The 26,352-nt window shown below is 37.6% G+C and overlaps 1 protein-coding gene and 1 long non-coding RNA gene across 9 annotated transcripts in view; one reads left to right on the forward strand and one right to left on the reverse strand.

Moving 5' to 3' along the window:
- Positions 1-21,297, forward strand: part of LOC122880695 — an 88,395-nt gene extending 67,098 nt beyond the window's left edge. The window contains exons 5-6 of one of the 5 annotated variants that reach the window (XR_006379010.1): positions 5,093-5,183; positions 7,697-9,016. This is a non-coding gene — a long non-coding RNA (uncharacterized LOC122880695). Of the gene's footprint in view, positions 1-5,092; positions 5,184-5,211; positions 9,017-16,001; positions 16,135-21,205 lie in introns of those variants that run through there. The other 4 variants (XR_006379009.1, XR_006379011.1, XR_006379008.1 and 1 more) reach the window with 4 other exon arrangements.
- Positions 33-25,636, reverse strand: tapt1a (transmembrane anterior posterior transformation 1a). Of its 4 annotated transcripts, XM_044206060.1 has the most exons (15): positions 25,372-25,636; positions 22,991-23,121; positions 21,234-21,352; positions 20,031-20,063; positions 16,861-17,023; positions 15,936-16,071; positions 15,197-15,294; positions 14,830-14,899; positions 13,776-13,856; positions 12,535-12,644; positions 12,384-12,443; positions 12,194-12,262; positions 11,920-11,996; positions 10,345-10,514; positions 33-3,453 (listed from the first exon to the last, which is right to left on the reverse strand). In XM_044206060.1, the coding sequence occupies exons 1-15, from the start codon at positions 25,607-25,609 to the stop codon at positions 3,143-3,145; spliced, it is 1,866 nt and encodes a 621-aa protein (XP_044061995.1). In that variant the 5' UTR covers positions 25,610-25,636; the 3' UTR covers positions 33-3,142. The 4 variants fall into 4 exon arrangements, with proteins under 4 accessions (XP_044061995.1, XP_044061996.1, XP_044061997.1 ...); XM_044206061.1 differs by lacking the exon at positions 20,031-20,063 and having other exon boundaries at positions 25,372-25,634; XM_044206062.1 differs by lacking the exons at positions 22,991-23,121; positions 25,372-25,636 and adding an exon at positions 21,744-22,348.
- Positions 25,637-26,352: the final 716 nt, after the last annotated feature.

Raw genomic sequence — 26,352 nt, forward strand, 5'->3', positions numbered from 1 at the left:
GGGATATCTTCAAAAAGATTAAAACAACACACTTTAAGAAACCAACTTTTATTGATCCAAAAGGGGCATTTCATACAATATCGAGGTAGGACTTAAATAAGGAACCAAACTGAACAAAGCAGGCAGTGTACTGGACCATCGCAACTTGCATAAAAACACTTCTCCGTGAGCTCGGTTGAGCCCAGCAGGGTCCAGTTGTGGTTGATCTCGTCTGCGGACTGGGATCAGTGAGGCTCAGCCAGATGACAGTGGAGACACTTTGACTCTGAGCCAAACAGACCACAACAAGACTGAGCTCAGGCCAGTGGAGACGAGACATTTGACAAAACCACATGAAGGACTGAGGAGAGTCAGATTTCATGCGCAAAAACGTATTATCATATAACTGTCAGCTCCAAAAATAGAACTATCGTCCGTATTACAACGGTAATGAACATTATAAAGAAGCTTTTTTTCTCCAAATCAAATCAAATAAATGCTGATATGTGTTTACATTATACACATCTTCCTTCTACTTTAAAGTAAAATATGAGGCTCCACTTCACATTATGACAGCTTCTGCCAAAGCAACTTAAAATATATTAGTGTCATATGTTAAACTGTGTAATTAACAAGGCAGAAAAATACCTTTTAAATTCCAACATAACTAAAGAGTGATGGGAAGAAGGAGGAAATTTAACTCAGAAGTGATTTCTGTTGTAGATCATTTTAAAACTTACCAGCATTTAGTTTGATTTGATGGTAATTTCCAACCCTAATAATTATATCTTGTACTAGTCAAGTAACGTATTTGTCTATATAATTCTGCTAAAACTTCTCCGCTTGCTGCACAAAACTGTTGACAGCAGGGACCATAAAGTGCTACATAGAGTTCTGACAAATGAAATATTTGGCATGGCTGCTGGAACTTTATGACCTGACATTGAGTTGTAAAACTGTCATACAATGTTAGGATTAATATATTATATTTTACTTACACTCAGTTACATACATGGGTGACAAATGAAAGCTAGATGATATCTTCTTTTCCTTTCGGCTGTTCCCTTTCAGGGGTCGCCACAGCGCCTCCATCTAACCCTGTCCTCTGCATCCTCTTCACTCACACCAATTAACTTCATGTCCTCTCTCACTACATCCATAAATCAAGTTAGATGATATAATATATATCAATCATATATATATAATATTTTTATTATTATTTATAGATTTTTTCATTGCAATAAAAATTTAAATCATAGCAATCAAGGTGAGTCAGCAAAATGGACATACACACATGCAAAGGCATTTTGTTGTGGAAATATTGCTTCTATTTTCTAAGATGTAAACATTAGAACATTACTTGAGTCGAATGAGAAACATACATTACAACGTCGTATTTAAGACAATACGGTCCATCAGTGCAAACGTTCAAGACCAAAAATGAATGAAAAATGAAATACCATTTTTATAATAAAATGACTGGTTACTTGGTGAAGGATGCGTAATGTAATATTAATCCTTGGATAAAAGTGATAACCCTTTTCTAATGATTATCTGTATTTTAGAGATAATAAATTATGATTTTCAGATAAGGATTTGTTGCCTAATATACAGTATATAAAGCGATTTGAAAAATGTACCCTAAGCAAGAAGAATATTAAGATTATCTTCAGCGTCTATCAGCATTTTTCAGTATTCTTCTTTCATAGTTTTAAGTGGACCTCTGAAATACGTCTGGCTGCGTAAGCGGCTGGTAGAAGCAGCAGATTTAGTGTCGGCAGCATTTGACCGGCAGCTCCTGTTAACGTTGTGCGCTGACTGAGTCCTGTAATAAAAGGTCCTTTAGTTGCTCAAGGCGCAGCGTGGGCTGCAAATGACTTCATCTGTTGGCTGTGTAAACGAAAGGCTCTACTTAACACTCACTGTTCTTAGTCACGTTTATAACGCCATCAGATGATGTTGGAAAGTAAAACGATGCTTCACTTCAAACTTCTTACTACCGTAGTCTCACTGAGGTATAGACTTCTGAACTGAGCAGTTAATGGTGTGAGCAGCCTAATATTATCAGTGTGTGTGACTCCTTAGAGCTGTGTTTCCCAACCTTTTTGGCTCGTGACCCCCTTAAACAAACCATTGTGTACGTGTGTACAGTTTGTGACCAGTTTAGACAAAAAGTAATTTGTTTTCTGCTTTTTGTTTCATTTGAGTAAGTTTCAGAGACCTGAAAAGGTCAAATTCATGAAAAGAAAAAGGGTTAACATTACAGAAAAAAACATAATTTTGTGTAGCATGAATATATTTTTTCTACTTTCCTGGCTTGTTCATCACCTCGTGACCCACAAGATTTATCTTATGACACTTTGTGTGGGTTATGACCCTCAGTTTGGGAACCATGAGCTTCAAGTCCCTTATTGAAGGAACATCTTAGAAGCTTTTCCACTTCTTAGCTATTTCCACATCTAAATTTCTTAGCTGAATTGTTTAAGTGACCTCAGTGTCTGATTATAAAGGCTGTGCTGTAAAAAGAGGCTAGATTTTCTTGCAAATTGGATCGATATGTTGGATGGCACCCAATAATTTACAAAAAGAACCCTGATACTTTTAAAATCAGGTTTTCTTGAGTAAAAAAGGGAAACGACTGAAGCAATGAGAATTGATTCAGGTGTTTCCTTTTAATGTAAGAGTTTGGAAGTTTGTTTTCTGGCTGCTGAGTGAACTGAGAAACTTCTCTCCTTCTGGTTCCAGTGCTGCTCAGACAGGAAGTGCTTGTGTGCTCTCACGCTCACACATACGCTGTTTCACACACACTCTCACACCTGCACACTCACTCCAAATACTGAACCATCCTAACACTTTCACACAAACACACACTGACATGACAGTTCATCCTGACGACTGGGCCGCCACAGTCACACTTTCTGTCTCCTGCTGTCTATCAGCCAGCTGAAGTTTTCTTTGTCAAACTTCTTCTCAACTTCAGGCTTCAACAACAGCATGATCGTCTGACACTGAGTGTCCATGTTCACAATAACTTACTGTATTGCCACTGACTTTAATAAATACTCAGCTTTCTGCTGCTGTTGGCCAGGAGAGCCGGGCTGAAGTGCCCCTTGCTCTACTTCTTTCCTGAGTGGTTAATCGCTACATCAGCGGCTGCCACTGGTCAGTCGATGCGGTTACCACAGATTGTGAAACGGTCGATCTCCAGCAGGTCTTTTTTGGGAGTCCTGTGCTTCAGTTCAGAGGCTCCTTGTGCCTCACCCTCCTCTTCTTTGGAGAGTGAAGGTGCAGGTTGTTCAGGTTCAAGTTCAGGTGGTGGAGTTGGAGGACGGCTAGCTGAAGCAGCAGGAGAGGCATCAGTGGGTGGGGGAGGAAACAAGTCAGTCCTGGGAGTCGGCTGGGTGGTCACAGAGGAGGAGGAGGAGGATGGTGGGCTGCAGGGTGTGGCAGGGATGTGCGCCGCCTTGGATTCACCTGTAAAGAATAGTGGGCAAAAATCTAATTTAATGACAAAAGAAATAACATATGGATGACTAATTTTAGGTTGCTCAGCTTATTCACTGGTCAGTGTGGCTAATGGACACTTAACACAATGTCTACACAATAGACAGAGCAGAGCAGCTTCAGTCCTCCATCTGTGTCTACAAAGGATACATTCAGGCACAGTACTGAGTGTAGGTCAACTGTGTTTTGTCTGTACTCAGAGCCCAACACACAATCACTGTGGTTGCGTGTGTAAAACATATGAAAACAGACCCGTAGCGTGTTCGCATTTACACACGTAAAGCACAAGTAAAACGTGAGCCGGGACGCGGGCCATGTTGATAGCTGAAGTGATTAAAATAGAAGCGTATCTGTTGACAGATGACTAAAAACGCATCTGAAACGCCTCCTGTGTAGACAAGCCGTAACATTTAATAGACATAATTACATTTATAAGAGTAAAATTGCAGAGAGTTAGATGAGACTCTCTCATATCTGTGGAGATAGAGCCAGGAGGCAATTAGCTTAGCTCAGCATAAAGGTGTGTCTTGTGGTCACCATGTGGACTTGTCTCTATACGTATGGAGACTCCAGGAAGTGACTGTGGACGACTGCTGGTCTCCAAGAAATTGTTCCTGCACGTATCGCCCCCCTAATACCTCAACTTGTAATTTTTACACTTCTGTTCAAATACAGATTAAACAAGATACAACGTGTTAGTGAGGTTTAGAGGTGCCGGTAGAGGGATTTTTGAACTCTTTATGCTAAGCTAGGTTAACCTCCTCTTGGTTCCAGCCTTGTATTTAACACAAAGACATTAGGGTGGTATCGATCTTGTCATCTAACTATCGGCAAGAAAACACATAAACATATTCCAAAATGTCAAACTATTCCTTTAATATATTTAACTGATACTCCATTTAAAAGCAATTTCTAAAACATGAAACTCTAGCAATGCAGTATTAAAAAGGTCCAGTGTGTGGGATTTAGTGGCATCTAGCATTGAAAATGCAGTGTGCAACCATTTGAATACCACTTGCCTCACCATCCCCTTCCAAGCGTGCAGGAGAAACTATGGTGGGCTAAAAACTCACCAGTGTTTGGTTTGTTTGTTCTGGGCTACTGTAGAAACATGGCAGTGCAACATGGCGACCACCGTGGAAGGGGACCCACTCCCTATGTAGATATAAATGGCTTATTCTAAGGTAATGAAAACACAATGATTCTTATTTTCAGGCAATTATACACTAATTAAAACATACTTATGAATATTGTATTCCATTTCTGCCAATAGCTCCTCCTAAATGTTACATACTGGACCTTTAAGGGGAAGATATAGTCCAAAAATGGATGTGGTTGAGCACGTGGTTCTCTTTATACTATTTTGGGTCTGTACATACACTGACGTGTTCACACATTTTGTTGGTGCCGTCATAAAGTTTGGGCTGCAACTATAAATTAAGTTTTAAACTATATTAGGGCTGCAGCTAATGATAATTTTCATTATCAAATAATCTGTTTATTCTTTTTTTAATCGATTCACAGGCTTGTTGTGTTTGCACTAAACTGGATGTGATCTGCTCTTACAACATGATAATAAGACACACAGTTGTCAACTGTCTTTATGCAGTTTGTGAGTTTCATTCCAGACTGACGGTGAATCCTGAACGATCATCTGACACACAGAAGCACAGAACAGAAAGAAAAGGAGAAGTGAGAGGGTGAGAGTTTTTTTGTTTGTTTTTTTAGATAATTTTGAGAAAGAAGATTCAGTATTGGAGAGGGTGATGTGCTGTCTTCGAGCAGCAATTCTCAGCCTGTAACAGAAGAAGCGAAGGTGTTCTGGCTTGAGTGACAGGAAGTGATTCAACCTGCCGGGTCCACAAGTCAGCCAACGTACACCCACCTGACTGCTCAGTTGCAAAGCAGCACAGAGGGAGAAGAATGACAAGAAGCCAAAAAGGAAAGCTGACATGGAACATGACGAAGCACAGTTGGTTCTTATCACAACTCCTCTGCATTATGTTAAGAGAAAACACTGCAAAGCCTTTTAACTTTGAGCACACAGAGTATAATACATTAGGAAAATCAACCAAACAGAATAATTCATCATATTAGAGACAATTCGGAGCAGCATTGGATATTAACAAGGTCGTCCACAGCCCCAGGCTATCTGGCTACAACAAACTTCCAATTCTTAATGTAGACAGAGCTGAACTGACACTTTACTCTACAGAACTACTGCAACCCACTGAACATATAGAGAATGTGTTTGAGTAAAGCATTAAAAATAATTTCAAATATGATAAAGGCCATGAAAACATGACATTGTAGGCCAAGTGAATATTAGAAAACAACCTTCGGTTCTGCCTGAATAATATAGTAGTGAATCAGAGAGGAATTTATAACAAGTCATGCCTATTGATAGTCAATAAATAAACAAGTGCACACATCTCTCTCTCTCTCTCACCATTATTTTTTTCTTTGCTTCGTTTTAACTTTGATTCATTTGCTAATGCCAGGATCAGACAACACAATATTTTTGGTCACATTGTCAGATATTAGTCATACATTGTTGTTGTGACTTTGTCAAGAGACATGGCAGATGACATGTTAGACCCCGGTCAATTATAGCTTGCAGTCTTTCTCAATTTAGATACAGATTAGATACTTAGATTAGGTAATAAGTACCAAGAAGCAGCTTCCACGTGATAACACCAACAACATCATTCCTCTTTTGCTTCACCATGTTAACAATTGTGCACAAAAGAGCGCTGTGTTGGTCAACATCACAGAACATGTCATAGAAGTTGTCAAACTAGCCGAAAGAAAGCAACAAAAAAAAAAATAATAATCTGGAACGCAAGATACAGTATGTTGGATGACTTGAAGCGTCCCAGAACCTGCATCATTTGTCTTCTGCTATGACATACTACTCGGGATTAAACAAGCAGCCGTCACACCCAACACTCAGTTTTGTTTTCGACACCCTGGGCCATTATTGGGCTGAGAAAATGTAGTCTGATCTCAGCATTTAAAGCAGCTCTAATCAATATTTTCATATCAACAATGTAACTACAGTATGTGTATTATGAAAGGAGTTGCTAGTAGTGGTGACCCCCTGGGAATTAACACCCAACTGTGCAGTTCTTCTCTGCGCTAGAGTTTTATCATCTTTCAGCTCCTTGTTTTGGTTTTACTTACTTAGCTTTTACTTATGCAACTTAACTGTTTTAGTTCAGTCCCACTGTACACTGCCTGCCCAGCAGCAAATAGCAGGCAGACAAAGTTAGCGACTAGCTAATGCGCATTGTGGAGCATGTAGGGCCAGATATTTTTCTAAGGAGTTAGTGGAGATCTGAACAGAGCTAAAAGTGTCTGTTGATATATACTGCTAGAAGTGTAAATGGGCAACTGTTTAACACATTCACCATATCAATTCTATGCCAATGCTGTGTTTTGCTGTGCTTGTTTTGCAACCCCAAGTGGCCAAAAGAAATCAAATTAATGCAGGTTTGTATATAGCGGTGCATTTGTCTGCAGAAGTTATTTTTATTTAAATTGTGTTTGTTATGTAATCCTAGTTAGTTGTTTTTCTTTTAATTACACTCTTTTCTGCCTGGGTTTTATCATTGACGTGTAAATAAACTGTGTTGTAGAGTCCTTAAGGGTGAACATTACAAAATATTTAAAAGAAATGTTATTCAAGTCACATACTGCATAAACGCAGACTTCTCTGCAAGATATGTGAGCTTTGATAAAAGTTAACCACCATATGGGACTTGAAATGGCTGATGTGAAACCGCTCATTACCCGTTTCTGCCCTCTGGACAAAAACATGCAGTATAGACAGATGGCATATGTAGTGTTATGTGAATACAGATCATTGTAAAAACAAAGACATACAGATGAACATAATGTGCAGTGAATTCACTGGAGCAGCAGGTAAAGCTCAAGGCACACACCAAAGTAATTTAAATGTTAGAAAAGTGAGCATGGGATGTGAGGTCGCTGGTTCAAATCCCAGCAGCTAAATGTGTGGGAAGCAGAAGGAGACTCGCATTAATTCCACACAACCTTAAAGTAGTTATTATTATACTCTATATATTGGAGCATGGCGCCTTAAGCCTTGTAGCTGCTGCTTTCTGAGAAACCAGATTCGTTTGAAACACAAGCGCGGTGTTTGATGTTTGATATGAAATGATGCACCATCAGGATCTTTGTCATTTTAAAGCTCCTGGCTCAGCGCAGCAGGCGGGTCTGTGGCACACGGGAGAAAAGATCTGCAGGGATTTGGCTGAGGATGACAGGGAGATACTACCACCTCCAAATCTGTGTGTCTGATCCTATGTGTGTGTGTTTTGGGTACAGGGCCCTTTTAACAGTTTGTCAAGATATTTACATGAATGTTAATGAGGAAATTCATATGTAAATATTTGAATGTTGGAATGAGGGGTTGTGTTGTCATATAGGATGCTTTCCAAGACACCACTGCTTATAAAGTCTACTAGGGCTACAACTAACTTTCATTATTGATTAAAATGCAGATTATTTTCTTGATTAATCTTTTGGTCTTTAAATGTCAGAAAATATACAATATACTTGCTATACAACTACAACTATCCTTACAAAAAAGTGACTTATGATTAATGTAAGTGCTGCTGGTACAATTTTTGAGGTATGATGCCTGATGCTACAATCAAAAGTCAAACTTCAAAATGTCAAATGCCATACCTGCTACATCACCATAATTTAATGTCTAGATAGATAGATAGATACTGTAGAATGACAGATATATAGAATTTGCAAAGTTACTGATCAAATGACCAAAATAGAGCAAAAATGATTAGTAGATTAATTGATTAGTCAAAATGGCAAATGTTTGCTAGTTTTAGATCCTGAAAAGGTTTTCTTTGTCAATATGATTGTAAATTGAATATATTTGGGTTTTGGACCATTGTTTGGACAAAACAAGCAATTCGAATATGTCAATTAGAAATATGCATTTGCGCTATTTTCTGGCATTTTATAGACAAAACTATTTATGTAAACAATTATATGTGGCAGATTAATCATTGATAAAAAGTCATCTTTAATTGCAGCCATATACATATACTGCACAACAATGCAAAGAATGAGTATTGGGTTAACTGTTTTGATGTCCAACAAAATTATTTTAGGAGCATCTGATTTGTTTTAACCTATAAATGTTTTGAAATCAAACTCAACATCTAACAAGTTACAGCCTGATATTCAGGTAAACTTATCCACAACAAAAAGGATCACAGGTTTGATTCTGCATCACCACACACTTGATGTTTCCATCAGCAGCCTGAAGCTGGACACTGGACACACCTGCTGACAAATCTGTCTGGATACAAGTGTCAGCTAAATGCCTTAAATGTAAATTAAAATATCAGCTCAATGCCTAAAAATATTAATGTAAACATGATTATTCTCTAAGGCGGGGCGAGTTTGGTATTTTTTTTTTTAGAAACTGTAACTAGCAGCATTCAAATAAACAACTATTATCCACCTTAGTGTGAAATATAAACAACAGTGCTTCGTTTCATTTGTGCATTTGTTTTTAAAGATCATTGTAAGACATTACTGTTTTATTAGATTCAATATGTCAAAATGCAGAGAGACAGGAAAGATCAGTGATTGAGTTGGAGGCTGAGAGCAACACGCACATTACTCATAACCAAGATTAAATCCCAGGACGTCTCATTTACTAGATATCTATTCCTGAGAACCACCAGGATGCTCTCTCAGGTCGTGACACTTCTCATATCTCCAAAATAAGATGCAACTTCCCAAATGTTACATCTGTAAAATATTTCAAGCTGATATTCTATGATTAAAAGCTTTTGTGTAATTCAAAATAAATACATTTGATATATTCTCTGTCATTGCTTGCACAGTAGTTGCAAAAACTGAAATAATTTTTTTGTACATGTATATGCTGCACTTTCTGTATTTAGATCCAAAATCAAACCGTCAAACTTTGTTCACAGTGCATGATGACCTCAGCTGAGGGTTCCTAACAAGCTCACTGAATTTTTCATGCTCAAGACATGAGTGCACAATACAATTTTAATGTCTAATGTACCAGCATTTATTTTTATATATATATATACATATATTCGTTAAAAAATGTATTTACTCAAAGAAGATAGCTTGAGGTCTTGTGTTAACAGTCAAGGGACTTATTTAATCTGGTAATTATTTAGTTTATCTTATAAAAAGCAACTTGACAAGTGCCAAGCTTATCATTAGACTACTGACCAGAACAAAGAAGAAGGTATTAAAAGAATCCCATGACAAATCCAAATGTATTTATATACAGGCCTGAAATGCAACGTCAATAGTCCAGGACTTCCTTGATTGTAGGAACCCTGATAGTTCCACACAGTGTAATTAGTGAGAGGGACAGACTGTTATCACGCTGAGATGTTTGAATATTAAGTGATTGGGAACTCTCTCCCCCTATAACTGTGTCAACGTGTGTTCCTCTTTTCCAATAAACCTCCAATTTTCCAATTTTGTTCTTGTCATACTGAGGAACAACAGTTGCTAACTGTCTGTCTGTTGTTTGATGATGTGCAGGTAGTATACAGTGTGTTTTTAGAGCTTTTTCTCTGAAAACTGCTGCCTGTTGCGACCGAAAACGAGGCTATGAGAGCGGTGAGAGTAAACCAACAGAGTAAAGTTGCGGGTTGGACAGCTAAACAATGTACACCACAACTTTTCTGGAGCGTAGTGTTTGGCTTAGATTTCTAGAAACTTAATTTGTGTATAAACACCCAGCCTTTTTGAAAATTACATTCATGATGTTTACAAGAATATCAGTTCTGGAAAAAAAAGTTGTTTGTGGTTTACCTGAAGGTGTGGGACATCTGGCCTGATCAGCTTTGCTGGAGCTTTTCCCGGAGGAGGATGGACTGGTGGAGGGCCTCTCAAACAGCTTGTCCTCCATGTTGGCCCTCTTGACGTAAACACACGACTTCCCCAGCAGCACAATACTGTTCAACACTTTAAGTGAAACCAGCCTAAAGAGGGAGAAAGGTGGCTGTTTAGAGAGGTGCATTTCTGACTGGAAGAAGAGTTTGGTAAAAGTGAATCAAAAACTTTGCTGGCTAAATAAAAAATAATAAAAATGAGAAAAAATAAATAAAAACATGACAATGTAGGGCTACACACTTATTTCTGTCTTATTTGTTGATGGCAGCTTTAGTCTGTGAAATCAATAATCACAGAATACTGACTATAAACATTTCACATTTGCATGTCTGCTATTGTGTTTAGCAGCCAATGCATTCAAATATTTGTTTTAGTAGTTTGAGCTTTTTTGCCAATTTGGTTGATGGATTCAGCACCAAGATGAACTGTAGCTTTTGAGACATAACTGAACAGCTATTTCAATCTTTCTTGCTGTTATTAAGTGCTGAGATGTAGCAGAGTTATCACAGTGCTGTCTAGAGCTGGGCCACAGCTTTAATGAATCTCTTCTACCATCTGGTTTCGATCACCACTGTTCACATCCCACCACTGACACCAGGATGTTGATGTATACCATCCTTCTGTGTTTCTGGGCTTTGCTATAAGGCCCAGCCTCTGACACTGATGTGACAGAGACAGACACATTTGGGTCTGTGGACCACTGCTCGCTGTGACAGGGCGTTTCAGACTGAGAGACTCAGCACAGCTGAACCTGTTCGAGCCAGAGCTATTTTTAAATCAGGGGGTGGGTAAGGCCAGAGATGGCACTAGAGATGACAACAATGTATTCTTCACCCCGAGGGAAACCCTTCAATGGTACGAAAACCAATGGGATCCGGCAAATGAGAATGAACAAGGCAATCAGCAGCTCAGCACAGGGAGAATGTGAGGGCACAGTGTTAAAGCTTATGTAACTGTGTGTGTTTATGACAGTGTCTGCATGTGTTAGTGTGCATTCAAGAGACTCTGCAAGCATGACTATATACAACACATGAGAGTGTGTGTTTGTGTGAGTCTCTGTGCATATTTGACATGCTATCATTAAACAAAAAATGTAAACATGTAAATATTCACTGATATATGACTAAATGAATACAATGTTAAGATGAAAAAATATGGAAATATAGACTTTGACCTTAATTTCAATGGATTAAGCCTGTACTTCAATAAGGAGAGGGAAGGAATAACAACATATTTTATCACCAGATTAATGTGCATGAACAACTTAGATAACCAAAATCAGTTTCAGCCTTTAACTCGAGTTACATTTTTACAGTCAGATTAAAATATATGCAGTGTATGTAAAATGAAAATGTCATGTTCAGTACAACAAGTATAGCAATAAAAGGCTTAAAATATCCCTAAATTTTGGATGCTGGGCAGGGCAATCTACAATAAAATCATGTAATAACATTAGTAATATTTAATACAAGAGAATAACTTTAATAGACATACCCGAGATAAAATAGGAACACACATGTGTATGAAAGCGCTCCCTGCACCTTCACCGAACTCATTACCACTCGGATAAGCTGTTAAAACATGAAAAAGCAGAATAAATGGAGGTTCTGATGAATTTAAACAATGGTGAGAACCAGCAGGCAGCTATTCTCAGCTTGTGGCATTAAGTAGAAATTTGTAGAAAGTTCTGGTTAATGTTTATGTGCCAATGACTAACTCTCTTCTGTTATATAGTGCCTGAATAGCAACAGAGTGCAGCCTCTCTTACCAGAACAGCCAAAGGCAGAGGGATGAAGCCCATCCTCCGGGCCACTGAGTCACTGTAGTCTGTACAAGCCTACACAGTGACGGACAAGCACAGATTAAAGCACTCAACAAAACTGCATTGATTAGCTGCGTAGGCTCAATGCTGTTTATGAAAGTATAATGACAGTGATATGAAAAAAAGAGACAGTTACATTCTTCTGTCGACTGCTGACGAGATCGAAGGCCAAACTGGCTCTGTATTCACTGTACACCTGGGAAAGAGACAAGACAAATAATGTATGAGAGCAACATCAGTATTATACAGGTACTGTGTGAATAATGAATATCAGGTTTGGTCCTTACATCTGCAGTGATGTCGTTGAATTTGGTGATGAAAGCATGTTTAATTATGTCAACAGCAACTTCAGAGGTGACGACCATAAAGACATCAGGGAACAACACCCACAGGTGGTCTGAGGAAAAAAAGGCACAAGAAACTTTATGTCTTATATGTAAATTAATCATTTCTAACCTGCTGGTTTCCTAGTTTCCTAAGAGAGTGCAAATGCTCAGCAGTCCTTCCCTGGATATTGTCTACATCCTGCCCACAACATACCAGGTTCCAGGTACAACCAGTTTACTTTTGTTGGCCACTGTTCCACTAGAACAACAGCTGGAGTTAATATCTAGTAGTTGTGAAGTTCTGAAAGACATTAAAATGCTTTATAGAGCTGAGGGGAACTGCAGAATCGGTTGATAACTCTTCAGTTCGTCACTACGAGCAACCACCATCACATAAGTCACGTGATCCATTGATGATACAAATATATTGATTAGTGCATTAGTTTGTTTAAGTAATATAATTACACAATTCAATGCATGACTTTGAAAATACTATGTACATATATTTATTTACCAGCACAACGCCTACACAGTATGCACAAAATATGATCCAGTGGCTTAAAACCCAGAGATTATAACTAATATTTTACTACAGGTTGCCATATTTGTATACATTTCTTAAATGCTTAATGAGCAAAACAGTTTTGGCTTTTTATCAAAAAGTGTTTAGCAGTTAATTAGCTGAGAGCAGGTGCTTTGGTTCTGTATAATGTAAACAAAGTGCAGCCACCACTAATGCAATATGGAAGATAAGTAAATTACTGGGGACTTTGTATACCTCTTTAGCAACAGAAGGCTGTAGCTCTGCTAGTATTAGCACATCAGTGCTATGATTTCAGCTGACAGGCCACGTCTGTCATCTACTGTGTGTCTGGCTTTGAGACTGTCAGGAGGAGCTGACTGTTTTCAGAGGGCTGTCATACAGAAACGCCCAGCTGTCATCCCTCACTCTGCTCTGTCGCGTTCACTGAGGTTTGTAGGAGAGAAACATCCCCAAGGTGTTGCATTGGGGTCGACCAAAACAGCAGGAAAGGAGCTGCTCAGCAGATTTTCCTGAATTTTTACCATGACAAGCACTGACCATTTGTGGGAGTTTTTGAAACAATGGTGAACAAACCTGGAGCAGCACACTGTCTGTTTGCATTTACTATAAAATAAAATAAAAATATTAAACTGCATTTTGAGGAAAAACAGATAATTACCCGGGTTCCATGCGAATTGCTCCATATTCCTGAGACAAACAATGAGCAGGAGAACGTAGCTGGTGAACCGTTCCTTGATATCTGCAGGATTAAAGAAACTAATTTGAGATTACAATCTCTCAACCCTGGAACAACTTGGTTAAAAAGCATCAACATTTAAGACACAACTGCAGGAAGATTACTTTCATCCACACTTGGTATCCTTAGTTTTGCTTAGTACCAGGGCGCTGTGAACTTTGACCCTTGAACTCATTACTGGATGCTTGTAACGTTCACCAACTATGGAACTGATCATCACTCTAAGATGCACCTGATAAGTGAATCAGCTAAATACTCAAAGTGTAAAATGTATATTACACATCTATTACTCATGTTTAAGTGTTGTCACAATACTGTCTGACATCAGTGCCAACTAGGGCTGCAACTACTGATTATTTTCTGTACTGATTAATCTGCAGATTCTTTTTTTTGGATTAATCATTTGGTCAATAAAATGTAAAAATAAAAATAAAATAAAAAGTGAAAAATAACCGTCACCATTTTGTTGTGACATCTTCAAATATATTAAATTTATAATGATATAAAACGGAGAACAGCAGCAAATCATCACAATTCAGAAGCTGGAACCAACAAAGTTTGGCCTTTTAGCTGTACAGCTAAAGTATAACAGGTAGGTTATACTTTGATTTTTGTTTTATCCTTAAACAATTGCTGACAGGTCTTCTGAAGAGGGAAATCATAGCTTACAAAGAATACTTGTTTGTAGAACAAAATATTTTGATGCACTATTTTCCCTTTTGTACACTCAACAGTAGCAGTAAAGGGCTTGTGGAGCAAATGATAATCATAGCTCTTGGAGGCTGTGAGACACTCAGAATATTTGTGAGTATAAGTATTTAATGTTTTAAGTGTAAATTCTATGCAGACTGACAACATTACATAAGAAGCTAATTAAATTAGAGCATATGAGTTTGTTTTTGATTCTCTTGCTCTTTTTAATACTTAAAATTATGTATTAAATGTGTGATTTCTGCTATGACATTGAATATCTTACCACTGTTGGACATTTGGAATAAGTTGTTCTTTCCAAATTTTTTAAACACACTTCCTTTGATCTCCACAAACTGTGTTTGAGAGAAGAACAAAGAAAGAAATGCAGTTAGTAGCATTTAAGATTCAGAAAATACATCACAAGCTATCACGTTGCAGCTGCAACAGTAACTTTTCATTACCAGAGTGTCAAGTTTAATTTTTCTGGGATACATCTACATACAAATTATTATAATGCAGTTTGTGAGCATGTGTGGATATATTTTGTTTGTGCTAAAATGCGGCTGCTTAAACAATCACATCAGGTAGATTGTTGTCTTCTTGTATCTTGGGTTGCATACACATGCTTGTGTGTGTATATATATACTGACGTTGTTGGACATCATAATGGTGAGCAGCGACTTGTTGTGTGAATTGAAGGCGACGTTCAGGGTGGAAGCTTGGACCATGATGAGGATGGCATGGAGGACTGACAAACAGCCACTCAGGAAAACAACTGATTTAAAAAGCATTTTAGCATTAAATACAATACATTAAAACTTAATTAAAAGCAACGCATCTTAGTAGTTAGACAGACCACCTTCTATTCAATGTCAATGTCAAGTTCAATGTCTGAAAACAACTCAGCTGTGACCATCGGCAGTCATGAGTTCTTTTGACATATCCTTGAGCAAGATCACTCAGTACTGTATAGTAACAGAATCCGCTAGATGTGCAGAATGTACAGTAAAAGTAATTTAAATATATTAAGATCAATATAATAATCATAACAGAAAGATCAATCAAACATGGAATGCATGACTGAAGGACATATTGTAAGCTCAAGAAAACAATATATACAAATACACTATGTTGCACAAATTTCATTCTGGTGTCTGTTGGCCAAGTAATGCAGCACTTAAAGGCTTTATTTATCTTTTTCAGTGATCAAATGGATCACAAATCTCACAAAGAAATAGTTAGTTATGGACATTTTTATGGACACTGACTGTATCTCATCTGTCAAAGATAAAACTGGTAAGTTAGAAACAGAGAAAAGAGACGCCCAATGTCAATCACTTATCAAAATTCAGATCAGCTTGTTAAGATGGATTTAAACGAGAAGGATACAGACATAAAAGACAGCCATGATGAAGTGAGGAATGACTCCTATACTGTCTCTTTTTCGTTCTTTAGGTTCTGTGGCCGTCCAGTAGAGAGCATCCAGGATGTCTTGACCAAAGGAGGAGAAGAGGCGGTCAGCCACCTTACAGAGGAATGACAGATAAAATCACAACTTAATAAATTAATAATAGCATGTAATTCAACCAGAAGTTTGGTTCATTTCCTCTTTTATCTCACCTATATGAATGCATCTTATTATCGTGTTTTTTGTTGTTACCTAATTTCCAGCATCCAAATAAATTATGCCATCTTGTTTTGTTCTCTTTTGAGATAAGATCATACCCTTTCATTTACATGTTATGCAATTATCTATTGGATGTCAAATGAAAATGGATTCCAGCTACATCAAATGCACATTTATTGCACCTTTACATTTTGCCACATCAAGATGTTCCTAGAAATTCTGGGTAATTCCCAGATTTGGAAAACCCGTTTCTTCATTTTGCAGCCTTAACATTGATACAGTACTATAGGTGATCATTCTTTAACTAAGGACAACATTTGGACCAATGCAACATTCCTTTCATGTGGAAGAAATCTGGAGCAATGCAGTAAACCTGACTCATTATAAGCGAGTGATTACACAGGCTTATTTTCTTTTCTCCAATCACAACTATCAGAAACAAGATTTTTTGCTGTATTTGGTCCATTTAGGTTATAAATGCTTAATGACAAAACAAGTGTACCAGTAGCCAGATTTATACATCTACTGTGTGTGTATTCAAGTCCAGAACTATGTATACAAACAGAATCGGAAAAAACTGTGAATGCACCCGTAGGTTTGAATCCTGCTCGGGCCACCACTGTTTAAGAATACATGCAGTTATTCCATGACCAAATGTTAGATGTCAGCGTATACAATGTGAGGTACCTCCAACATGTTGTAGATGAGGTAGAGTTTGATGACAGACTGTCCTCTGATCAGGTGGTACATCATGGAGTAATCGACATAATGCATCATGGAGAAGCACAGCACCAGGATCAGGCCCTTCAGCATGTCACAAACCTGCGCTGGCTGCAGCAGCCGAGACCCGCTGACCACACACACAGACACACAAAACACACAGAAAGATCAACTTATAGCATCTGTATTGAATATAGAAACAGTTTTACACATTTAACCAACCTTTCAGAACATTCTCACATATTTGAACACACACTTGCATGCTGGGATAGTGTACTATATCAATAAGTAGTGTATATGTTTAACATGCACACACACAATAACCTGTCATATTGCCAGAGTAAACAATTAAATGTGTTTATACCCACATATAACATAAGTGTATGCTGACAAACACATTTTTACTACATAAAGGTATGACATTTTTTCCACACTTGGCATCATTGATACTAAGATCTACTGGTATACAGTAGAGAGGGAGTAGGACCCTGATTCATTACAATACCAGATGACAAACATTACTGACTACTGCTAGTTGTCTGTAGTAGTGGTCTGTGTTTCATACCATTCAAGGACAAACTAGGACAACACATACAGGGGTGAATTATTCATTTCTGTTCAAAATGAGTTATCCCACATAAAAGGAAATGGCAACAAGTAGTGAAAACACAAAAATCACAATGTGAAATATTAAAGTCAGTATCTCCTTTATACTAAATTCTAGCTCATTCATAAGATATATCTCCTTTTAATCTGTTTGTTTTTGTTCTGTGCTTCTGCTCTTGTAAGATTAAATCTTTGTTGTCCTTATCTACTAAACAGACTACAGTACACCAACAAAACTGTGTTTGAGCATCTATCTTTATGGAAATATTTAAATTTTATTACAATAGGTGGAGCATTTTGGACAGAAATGCAAAATAAATGGAAGAAAACACACATGCTAAGCTGTCACATACTGCAAGAACAGCAACACGTGTTTTTTAATGGGTAATAACATGTGCAGCTTTCATAATTAATAGCAACGGTTGCCAGTGGCAGCTTGGGCGCATGTTAAGAGAAGGGCTGACAAATCCATAGGGCCGGATATTTAGTATTTACTATGACAGGGATAACCGGGAAGAGCCAGAGAGAGAGAGACAGAGAGAGAGAGCTTAACTTTAAGATATATTTTACATGTCAGCTGTGTGACTGCTCTATATGTTTAAAAACACCACTCACTACAGCAAGAAAAAGGGCCCGAGTTCGGGAAGATGTGTAAATTATCTTTATCAAGTGTCTCACGGTCTTCTGAATTGGTGTGCAGCTGAGCAGAGCTGTGAAGGGAATGGGATGAGATGAACATCTGGGCCTTTTTGTCCAAAGCGTAACAGACAATGACTGCCTTCATAACCAAAGAATAGTTGGGGTTTAGTTTGAATACACTGAATGCACAGTTTATTAAGGATTTCCAGGAATTACAGGTGAACTTGTATAAAAGCCATTAACCCTTATTGTTTTCTCTCATATCTATACAGTACATATGACAAAGGATAAGATTCAGATAAAACTGCAAAAATGGGTTGCTATTCACTATCAGGAAGGTGTCCCTATGATATTGAAGATTTCTCGTGGTTTGTTTGCCTGATTCTGTGGCTCCATCCAATAGTCAGATCTGAAGTCATTCATGTAAAAGATGCATAAGTTAAAAACAACAACAAAAGCTTGGGGGCTCCTACAGATGATTTATTTCTGAATCTTGTTTTTTTTCCCCACTTGATGTAAAAAAAATTGTTTAGTGCTCGATGTGCAATAATTTACAATAGATAAAGGTTTAGTGTACTAGGACAAAGTGTACTGTAGCAGAAGATAAAGGAGTGAGGTAAAAGACAGAAAGATTGCGACACAGTATAAAAAATACAAGTATAAAATGGGACTGCTGCTGAACGAATACTAATAAAGTCAGACATAAAAGATAATGGAGGACCAATACTAGTGCTGTAACTTCTGATTATTTTTATTATCAATCTATTGCTTTGCTTAAATTAACTGAATAATTGTTTAGTCTATAAAAGACAGTAAATACTAAAACATGCCCAAGTTCCTAGTGCCCAGGGTGATGTCTTAACATCTTAGTGTGTTCAACCAAAAGTCCAAAAACCCAAAGATATTTCATTTACAATGATATAAAACAGAAAAGCAGCAAATACTCAAATTTGAGAGGGCATGTTTTGAAATTTTCTGCTTGATAAATTACTTAAACTGGCTAATCTTCTAATAAAATAATTGATTCATTCTTTCTGTTCTAATCAACAATATTAGACTTCTCTTAAAAGCATGTGTTGGTAAACAGTAGCTTTGGTAGTCAGGTGGTTAAGGTGCTAATGCATCTTATCCCCAACATGTGCGACACACACGGCTCTCTGGAGGCAAAAAGCTGAAAAGCTGCTGCAGAAGGCTGGAGGCGTAGCCTGTACAAAGCAGTCTTCACTATCTCTATTCTACAAGCATTATCTCCATAACACATGTGAATATTATGTATGTTTGAGTGCTGTCAGCTATGTGCTGCATTCTAAGTAGCCATCACTATGTGCAATTCATACTGTATTAGCCTGACAGTAGGCATTAAGACTCTGCACCAGAAAGACAAGGGGAAGCTTGAATTCTGATACAAAACCTTGTTAGAGAAGCAAACCTGTGACCAAAAAGAAGCTGTTTTGCTTCTGTAGAGCAGCTGGGGGGTTTCGGTGCAGGGAAGATGAATAAGCTTTTTTCCTTCCTCAACAACAACTGCCGACAGATGCCCTTAAACAAGACAAATGAGCCCCAAACTGTTCCAGAGGAGCTGTACAGTAGGCAGCCCTCCAATTTAAGCATGTGCAGCTGTATCACTGACAAGCAACATGGTGATGAGAATGAGCATGCACTCTCAGCAAACCTTCCCCAGATGAGTTCGAAAAAAAAACAAAAAAACAAAAAAACATCCAGACTTATGAGAAACCAACATGGCTGCTGCGGCTTGGAGAACATGACGTGAAGTGCCCAGCTGTATATCAACAGACACAATGGAGATGAAGAGAAACTAGTGAATGGATGCGGAGGCCAGTTCAGGACATTGATAACATTTATTAAGCCTTGATGGGTTTTAGGGAGCGTACCTGCTTCTTCTGCAGTAGGGGCATGTGTGTGCCCTGCAGGGGGGAGGAAGGCAAGGGGAGAATCAGACAGAGGGTGAGGCAGGCAGGAGGACAAGCAGTGTCCATCGGGGGGGGTTCGGGTACATACTGTATGCCTTGTAGCTGTATATTTACTGCACTGCTTTTCAATTTCAATATTACATATTGACATTTTAGTCAACAACGAGTGAAACAGCTGTTAATGAAAACATATCTATATAGCAGAAGACTCTTCACAACACAGTGTATCACAACATGTGAATTGACAGTTGGCTAAAAGCTACATTCAGTATTGTTTTGCCTCAATTTGCGGACCTTTTGTTCAAACCCCAAACTTATCAAGACCTGGAAACACTGTCAAATTAATTTCCAGACTATAGGCCTTTCATGTAGACTGAAAGACAGCAACATAATCATGATAAGAGGTAGACCATTAATAGACAAACCTTGACAGCTGATGTGCAATAAGTGATGGACACAAACCTTTACCAGAATGTCTTGAAGGCCTATTTTTACTCCGTGTGGAAGAAGGAAAACTACTGCTACAGTCAAAATTATAGTGTTTATAGGGAAATACACAAACAAAAGTAATGAACTGGTGACATATTACTGCAGGGGATCAGATCATGATCATAAAAGTAATAACCATTAAGTTACACATGAACATGTCCTATGAGAGAAACAACGCAAACATTTCTCAACATTTCTCACCGTTTAGTTAGCATTTTCCCATTAAAAAAAGTACAAGTCAAGTTGGTATTTCTCGCCATGTAGTTGAGCAACACTGAACTGTACGAGACAAACAAGGTGAGAAATTCTGGTGTGACTGCAACTTTACCATTCTCTGCTTCCCAAACACAGATGCAGCTGCAACTGAGAGCATCTTTACAAACAGGGAACCTGCACATGGAACGCGATTGAATTGAAGTTTTATTTGTTTTAAGTTCAAGTTCAATTTTAAGTTTATTCAGAAAGTTGAAGGCATCTTTAAAAAAATGTTGAAATAAATAAAATTATTTTGTTCCAAAAAAACTGACGAAAAATCTTGATAAATTATTGTGATCTTACTATTGAGCAAAATAATTGTTAATGTTAAGTCTATGCGTTTCTTTTGCTATGCAGGTATAATTATATGGTTTTGTTTTTTATGTTTATAGGTAGGGAATTGTCTGATTAGGCTCTGACCTGAAGCCACAGCATGGCAGGGTGATGAGGCGGAGGACGGCCAGCAGCACCCTGAGGGGCAGCAGGGTGAAGACGTACAGGAAGGCGTCCACGCACAGGAAGAAGCCAAAGGTCATCAGCTGGAAAAAAAATCACACAGCAACACCTCCAAGTCAAACAATGATTGTCAGTGTGAACAATATGCAGTAAGAAAGTTAAACAATGATCATCAGTGGGAAAGTGCTGTGTAGCCTGGAGACACATTTATTAATCATCTTGAAAGATAAATAAGTATTTCTCTGTGTCAAACAAGGACAAGTACAACTAAATAAAATAATGGAAAAAAAAATACAAGAGCATCAGCTGGAGGGAAACACAACATTTCACATCTAAAAAGGATTTCCAGCTAAAAAGGTGACTTATCTTATTTTCTTTCCATCAGAGGAAAAGCCAGGGAAAAGATAATAACCACCTCAAGTGACACTGAAAAAAAAAACGAGGCCTAAACCCAATGATGCAGCAGACACATACCTTCATAGTTTCCCACATACGAATAGCCATTGCCTTGTCATTTTGAAAGGAATGTGTTGCGAGAAGTGAATTTAAGCCAGCTGAAGTCTTCTTACTCCTACAACATGAAGGCACTGATATATGTTTTGACAGAAGCTGGTGGGAGGGTTTGTCTCTCATTGGTGGATTCTGTGTGACTTTTCTTGGGACCTTGTCAAGTGCGGGTGAAGTTGGTTAGTCTGCTTAACTTAGTGAAATTACTGAGGTCTTTTTATGTTTACACACATTCCTCTCTTGCCCCCAAGGAAAAACCAAGCCAGAAAGAGCTACATTAGTCTGGACTTGCTTGTTCGGTTGCATTCCTGTAAAGAGAGGATCTACTCAACTACAAAAACAATATACAAAGATCTTATACCACATGCAAACATTGAGGATTCCCTCAATGGCCTAATTGTGTGATTTTCATACATAAAATTGTAATTTAGTAACTTAGGTCAGTCTTTTTAACAGGTTACATGTTAACCAGTGTTTTTAGGGCAAGGTTATATCGGTTATATCCAGGTATCATTGTAAAGTATGTGATATACTCCTAGAAAGAGGCAGCACACAGTGCAGATGAATCCACATTTTAAGTCTCAACACTGTCACCTGGTGGCTCGTGAGAAGAACAACAAAAATATACTGGTGTCAATAAATGTTGTTTTTATATAATATTGTTTTACATACATCACTTATTAGTGCAAAATTGTTAAAGTATGTTTATGCACAAGTGTTTGTGTGAGAATACAACCAATGATTATTTTCATTACTGATCAGTCATTCCATTTTTTTTTAAATTAATCACTTAGTCTATATGTCAAAAATAATGACGAATACAAGTTTAACAGAGTCTAAACTCAATCAGTCAAACTTAATTTGACCATCAGCTAATAAAAAAAAGTTCAATTTATAATGATATTAAATGGAAAAAGCAAGCTGGTTAGATCTTCATTTGTGAAGCTTTAACCAACAAATCTTTGGGTGTTTTATACTTGATAAATTACCAAAACAATTAATTGATTACAAAGCTCAGAATTTATAAATTCGCCAACAATCAGTTCAGCATCAGTACAGAACATGTCGAGGGATTATCAGGTTTCGGACTGACAACATGTGTAAACTGACAGCAGGACTTTGCCTTCTTTGTGCTTCTGGGAATGACAGCAGACAGATGGAGATAAATGAAGAGAAAGGGGGCAGCTGAGTTCAGGACTTGTATTATACAGTACCTTCTCCAGCTCCTTGGGAATACGCATGCATGTGTAAACTCTCTCTCTGCGCTCGGTGTACTTTGCCTCATTGTGTTCCAGGAAGTAGCCTCTGGTGAGCTCTGCGGCAATGAAGCACGTCAACGACGGATCTGGAACATCATTAGAGCACCAGTGTTACCACAAGTCCATTGTCTGCAACAATTACAACCAGAGCTATCAACACAATGAGAGTGCCAACCTTTTTAGTGTCACACTGCAAAGTGAAAGAGAAGGAAACTTCTCTGAATGGTGAAAACTGGGGGTTTAATAATATTCTTAACACACAGTTTGATTCAATCCACCATGAATACATGTTTATAATGGCTGAACATGCAAAATTAAGTTATTTGTGATGTACAGTAGGTTTTGTCATAGCTAAGATGACTCTCTTTAAAGAAAGATAAGTGATAGTGACAGTGTATTGAAACTCTGGCATAAACTTTAAAAATGACTGAATTCTGCTATCTTGCTATGGCTGAGTATAATGAGACTATGGCTGCAACTAATGATTACTAACATTTTTAATTAATCTGCCAATTATTTTCGTTATTTTCCAGTGATTCATTGCTTAATCGTTTGGTCTATGAAATGTCAGACAATAGTGAAAAAATGTCCATCGAACGTTCCCTAAACCCAAGATGTAATCTTCAGATATTCATTTTAGCATTATTGGAGATGTGAAAACCAGCAAATATTCACATTTGAGCTGAGTTGAAACTAGAGAATTTTAGGCATTTTTGTTTTTAAAAAATGACTTGAACACTTATTTTTTATGTCAATCAACTAATAATTCAGCTCTCTTTGTCCTTGAAATTCTTTCTACTTGACTTCAACCTGTGGGAACCCGTCAAACACGTCATGTTTCATAAACTGCAGACAAAGATGAATTAATTGTACATTAAACATCACGTGATCTAACAGTATAATGTTGGCTCAACTTGCAACAGTTTTGCTGTTAAAGTCTAGGTTCAAGTAAATTTAGCACCCACAAGCATGCCTGGATTACAGAGAGAGCTAACAGTCACAAAGACTAGGGCCCAACAACCTTGTAATATATTTTAATTAAATTGTAAATATTCACTCTTGTGCAAATTTGCATTTTAAGATACAGTGTCTTAAGTATTTGTACTTTGTACTGTCAAATATTTATTCAGTGACATTTACCTAACCTCAGACGTACCCTTTACATGTTCTTGACTTGAGGATCCAGTGTGCGCGGCCCACCAATTATGCTAACAGGTGTTAAACCAAAAGCTGTGACTCAATTAGGAATTTCAGGTATATTTCCACTGCAAATGCTTTTATTATACTTTATTTTGATAGCTGTTACCAGACATGGTGCCTCCAGAGTCACAAATTTTGATGTAAGGGTCGACCAGATATTGACAGGTGAGGTGTCACTAAAGTAGGGCTGTAACTTATGATTAACTGATTAACCGTTTTGTCCATAAAATGTTGGAAATAGTGAAAAATGCCTGTTATAATATATCTCAGAGCCCAAGATGGCATATTTAAGTCTTGTTTAATCTGACCCACAGTCCAAAACAAAAAGATATTCAGTTAACCTTCATATATGACAAAGAAACCCTTAAAATCCTCACACTGGAGAAGCTGGAACCAGCACGTTTGACATTTTTACGTATCATAACCATCAAAATTGGTGAACCTCTCTGTATCTAACGGGTCACATGTAGTCTTACACATGTCAAAACTTGTGACCCTGTTTAAATACTTTTAAGGCACCATTTTAGGTGATAAAAAAAACGCTTGCAGTGGCGATATCGCTGAAATTAATCAGGCCACAGAATCTGATCAGAATTTGGTGTAACACCTGAAGCATGATTTATGGACACCCTGAGATGAAAACTGTTTGGTTAGATACTGTACCTAGAATGTTTATGTGTGCAATATTTACTGCTCACTTAACGTTAACTACCTAAATTTGTGCAGCTACAGGCGCGGTTTATGTAGCCATGCAAACAAACTTTAGACTTTAGTACAATAGCTCGATAGTGAGAGAGAAAATCCACAACTATTTTCAAAGAATTACTCTATTGTGTCAGTCACAGAGTTGTTTTTACATGCAGGTTTAGTTCATTATTAGCTAGCTAGTTAATCAAGCTAGCACTGACTGTAACGCTAAACAACAAGCGTTGACAGCTTTCGACTCAGCTTTAACAATATATATTGCGTACGTCTAACTTAAAAGTTACTGTTATCGTTAAAATATTTGATTCATGACGACTCTACAGTAACAATGCGAACGTACACAGTCAGCAAACTAAAATAATGCGTGTAAGACGTCTAACGTTTATTAGCTGTATCGTTGGTAATGTCGGTATTGGGGACCCGTGGTTTACCTGCTGGGTGCTCCCGTTGCTCCCTCCTGACAGCACTTATATCGTAAAATCCCAACGTTTCTGGCAGTTCTGGAGTTATACCAATTTTACCCGACTTGTGCAAATCCTCCCACGGTCGTTTCTGTCTTTTCTTTAGCTCTATTTCTGTTTCTTTCTCTTCTGACAGCTCGGTCCCCGACAAGTCCGCCATCTTTACTTTGGCAGCTTGGAGATGCCGCGTCGCCCCGTGTAACGTCATCGCTCTGTGGGGTAAAAACAAACAACGTCATACTGATGAACGTTACGAGGTAGATTCAACGGTTTACTTTTATTCACAAAGGAGGCTAGATTCATTTCTCTATAAATCCAAAGGCTGTGAAAAGTATCAAGACTTAAGTATTTCGTAGGTACTTAATTATTTTGTTTTAAATCTTTTCATGAAAGGTTATTTTCTCCTAGCCTAAAATTGTTAATACATTGTTAATACTCATACACCTTATAATGTAGTTATACTTCGTGTACATTTGTTATATGGGACAAGTAACTTATGCTTTTTTGTTTATTTCAATAAAAAAGAAAAGATTCAGCAGTTTCACTGACACTGAGGTGGACAAGGACCTTGATTTCTTTGTAAGTGTTATTGATAAATAATAATAATAATAATAATAATAACAGGAAAATTCCACATGCATAAAGAAAGGGACTAACTCCAAGCCTTAACTCACTTTTTCCAATAGCTGATTTACTGTGGCACAAATACTAATATAAAAACATATATACTGTATGATATTAACATGTATGTTTAATGTTATATCACCATATGATGTTGTATCACCATTTTCCTTTGTAACAGACATATACTTTATATTATTTCTGCCGTCGTTTTAAAAAATGCAAGAACAACAATAATGATAATATTAAAAATAAAAAAATAAATAGTAACATTAATACTGTTGTTTATGAACAAAATCATAATTGAATGTTGTTGCAGTACCCAATATG

This window comes from Siniperca chuatsi, linkage group LG8, assembly GCF_020085105.1.
Source record: "Siniperca chuatsi isolate FFG_IHB_CAS linkage group LG8, ASM2008510v1, whole genome shotgun sequence".
Classification (NCBI taxonomy): domain Eukaryota; kingdom Metazoa; phylum Chordata; class Actinopteri; order Centrarchiformes; family Sinipercidae; genus Siniperca; species Siniperca chuatsi.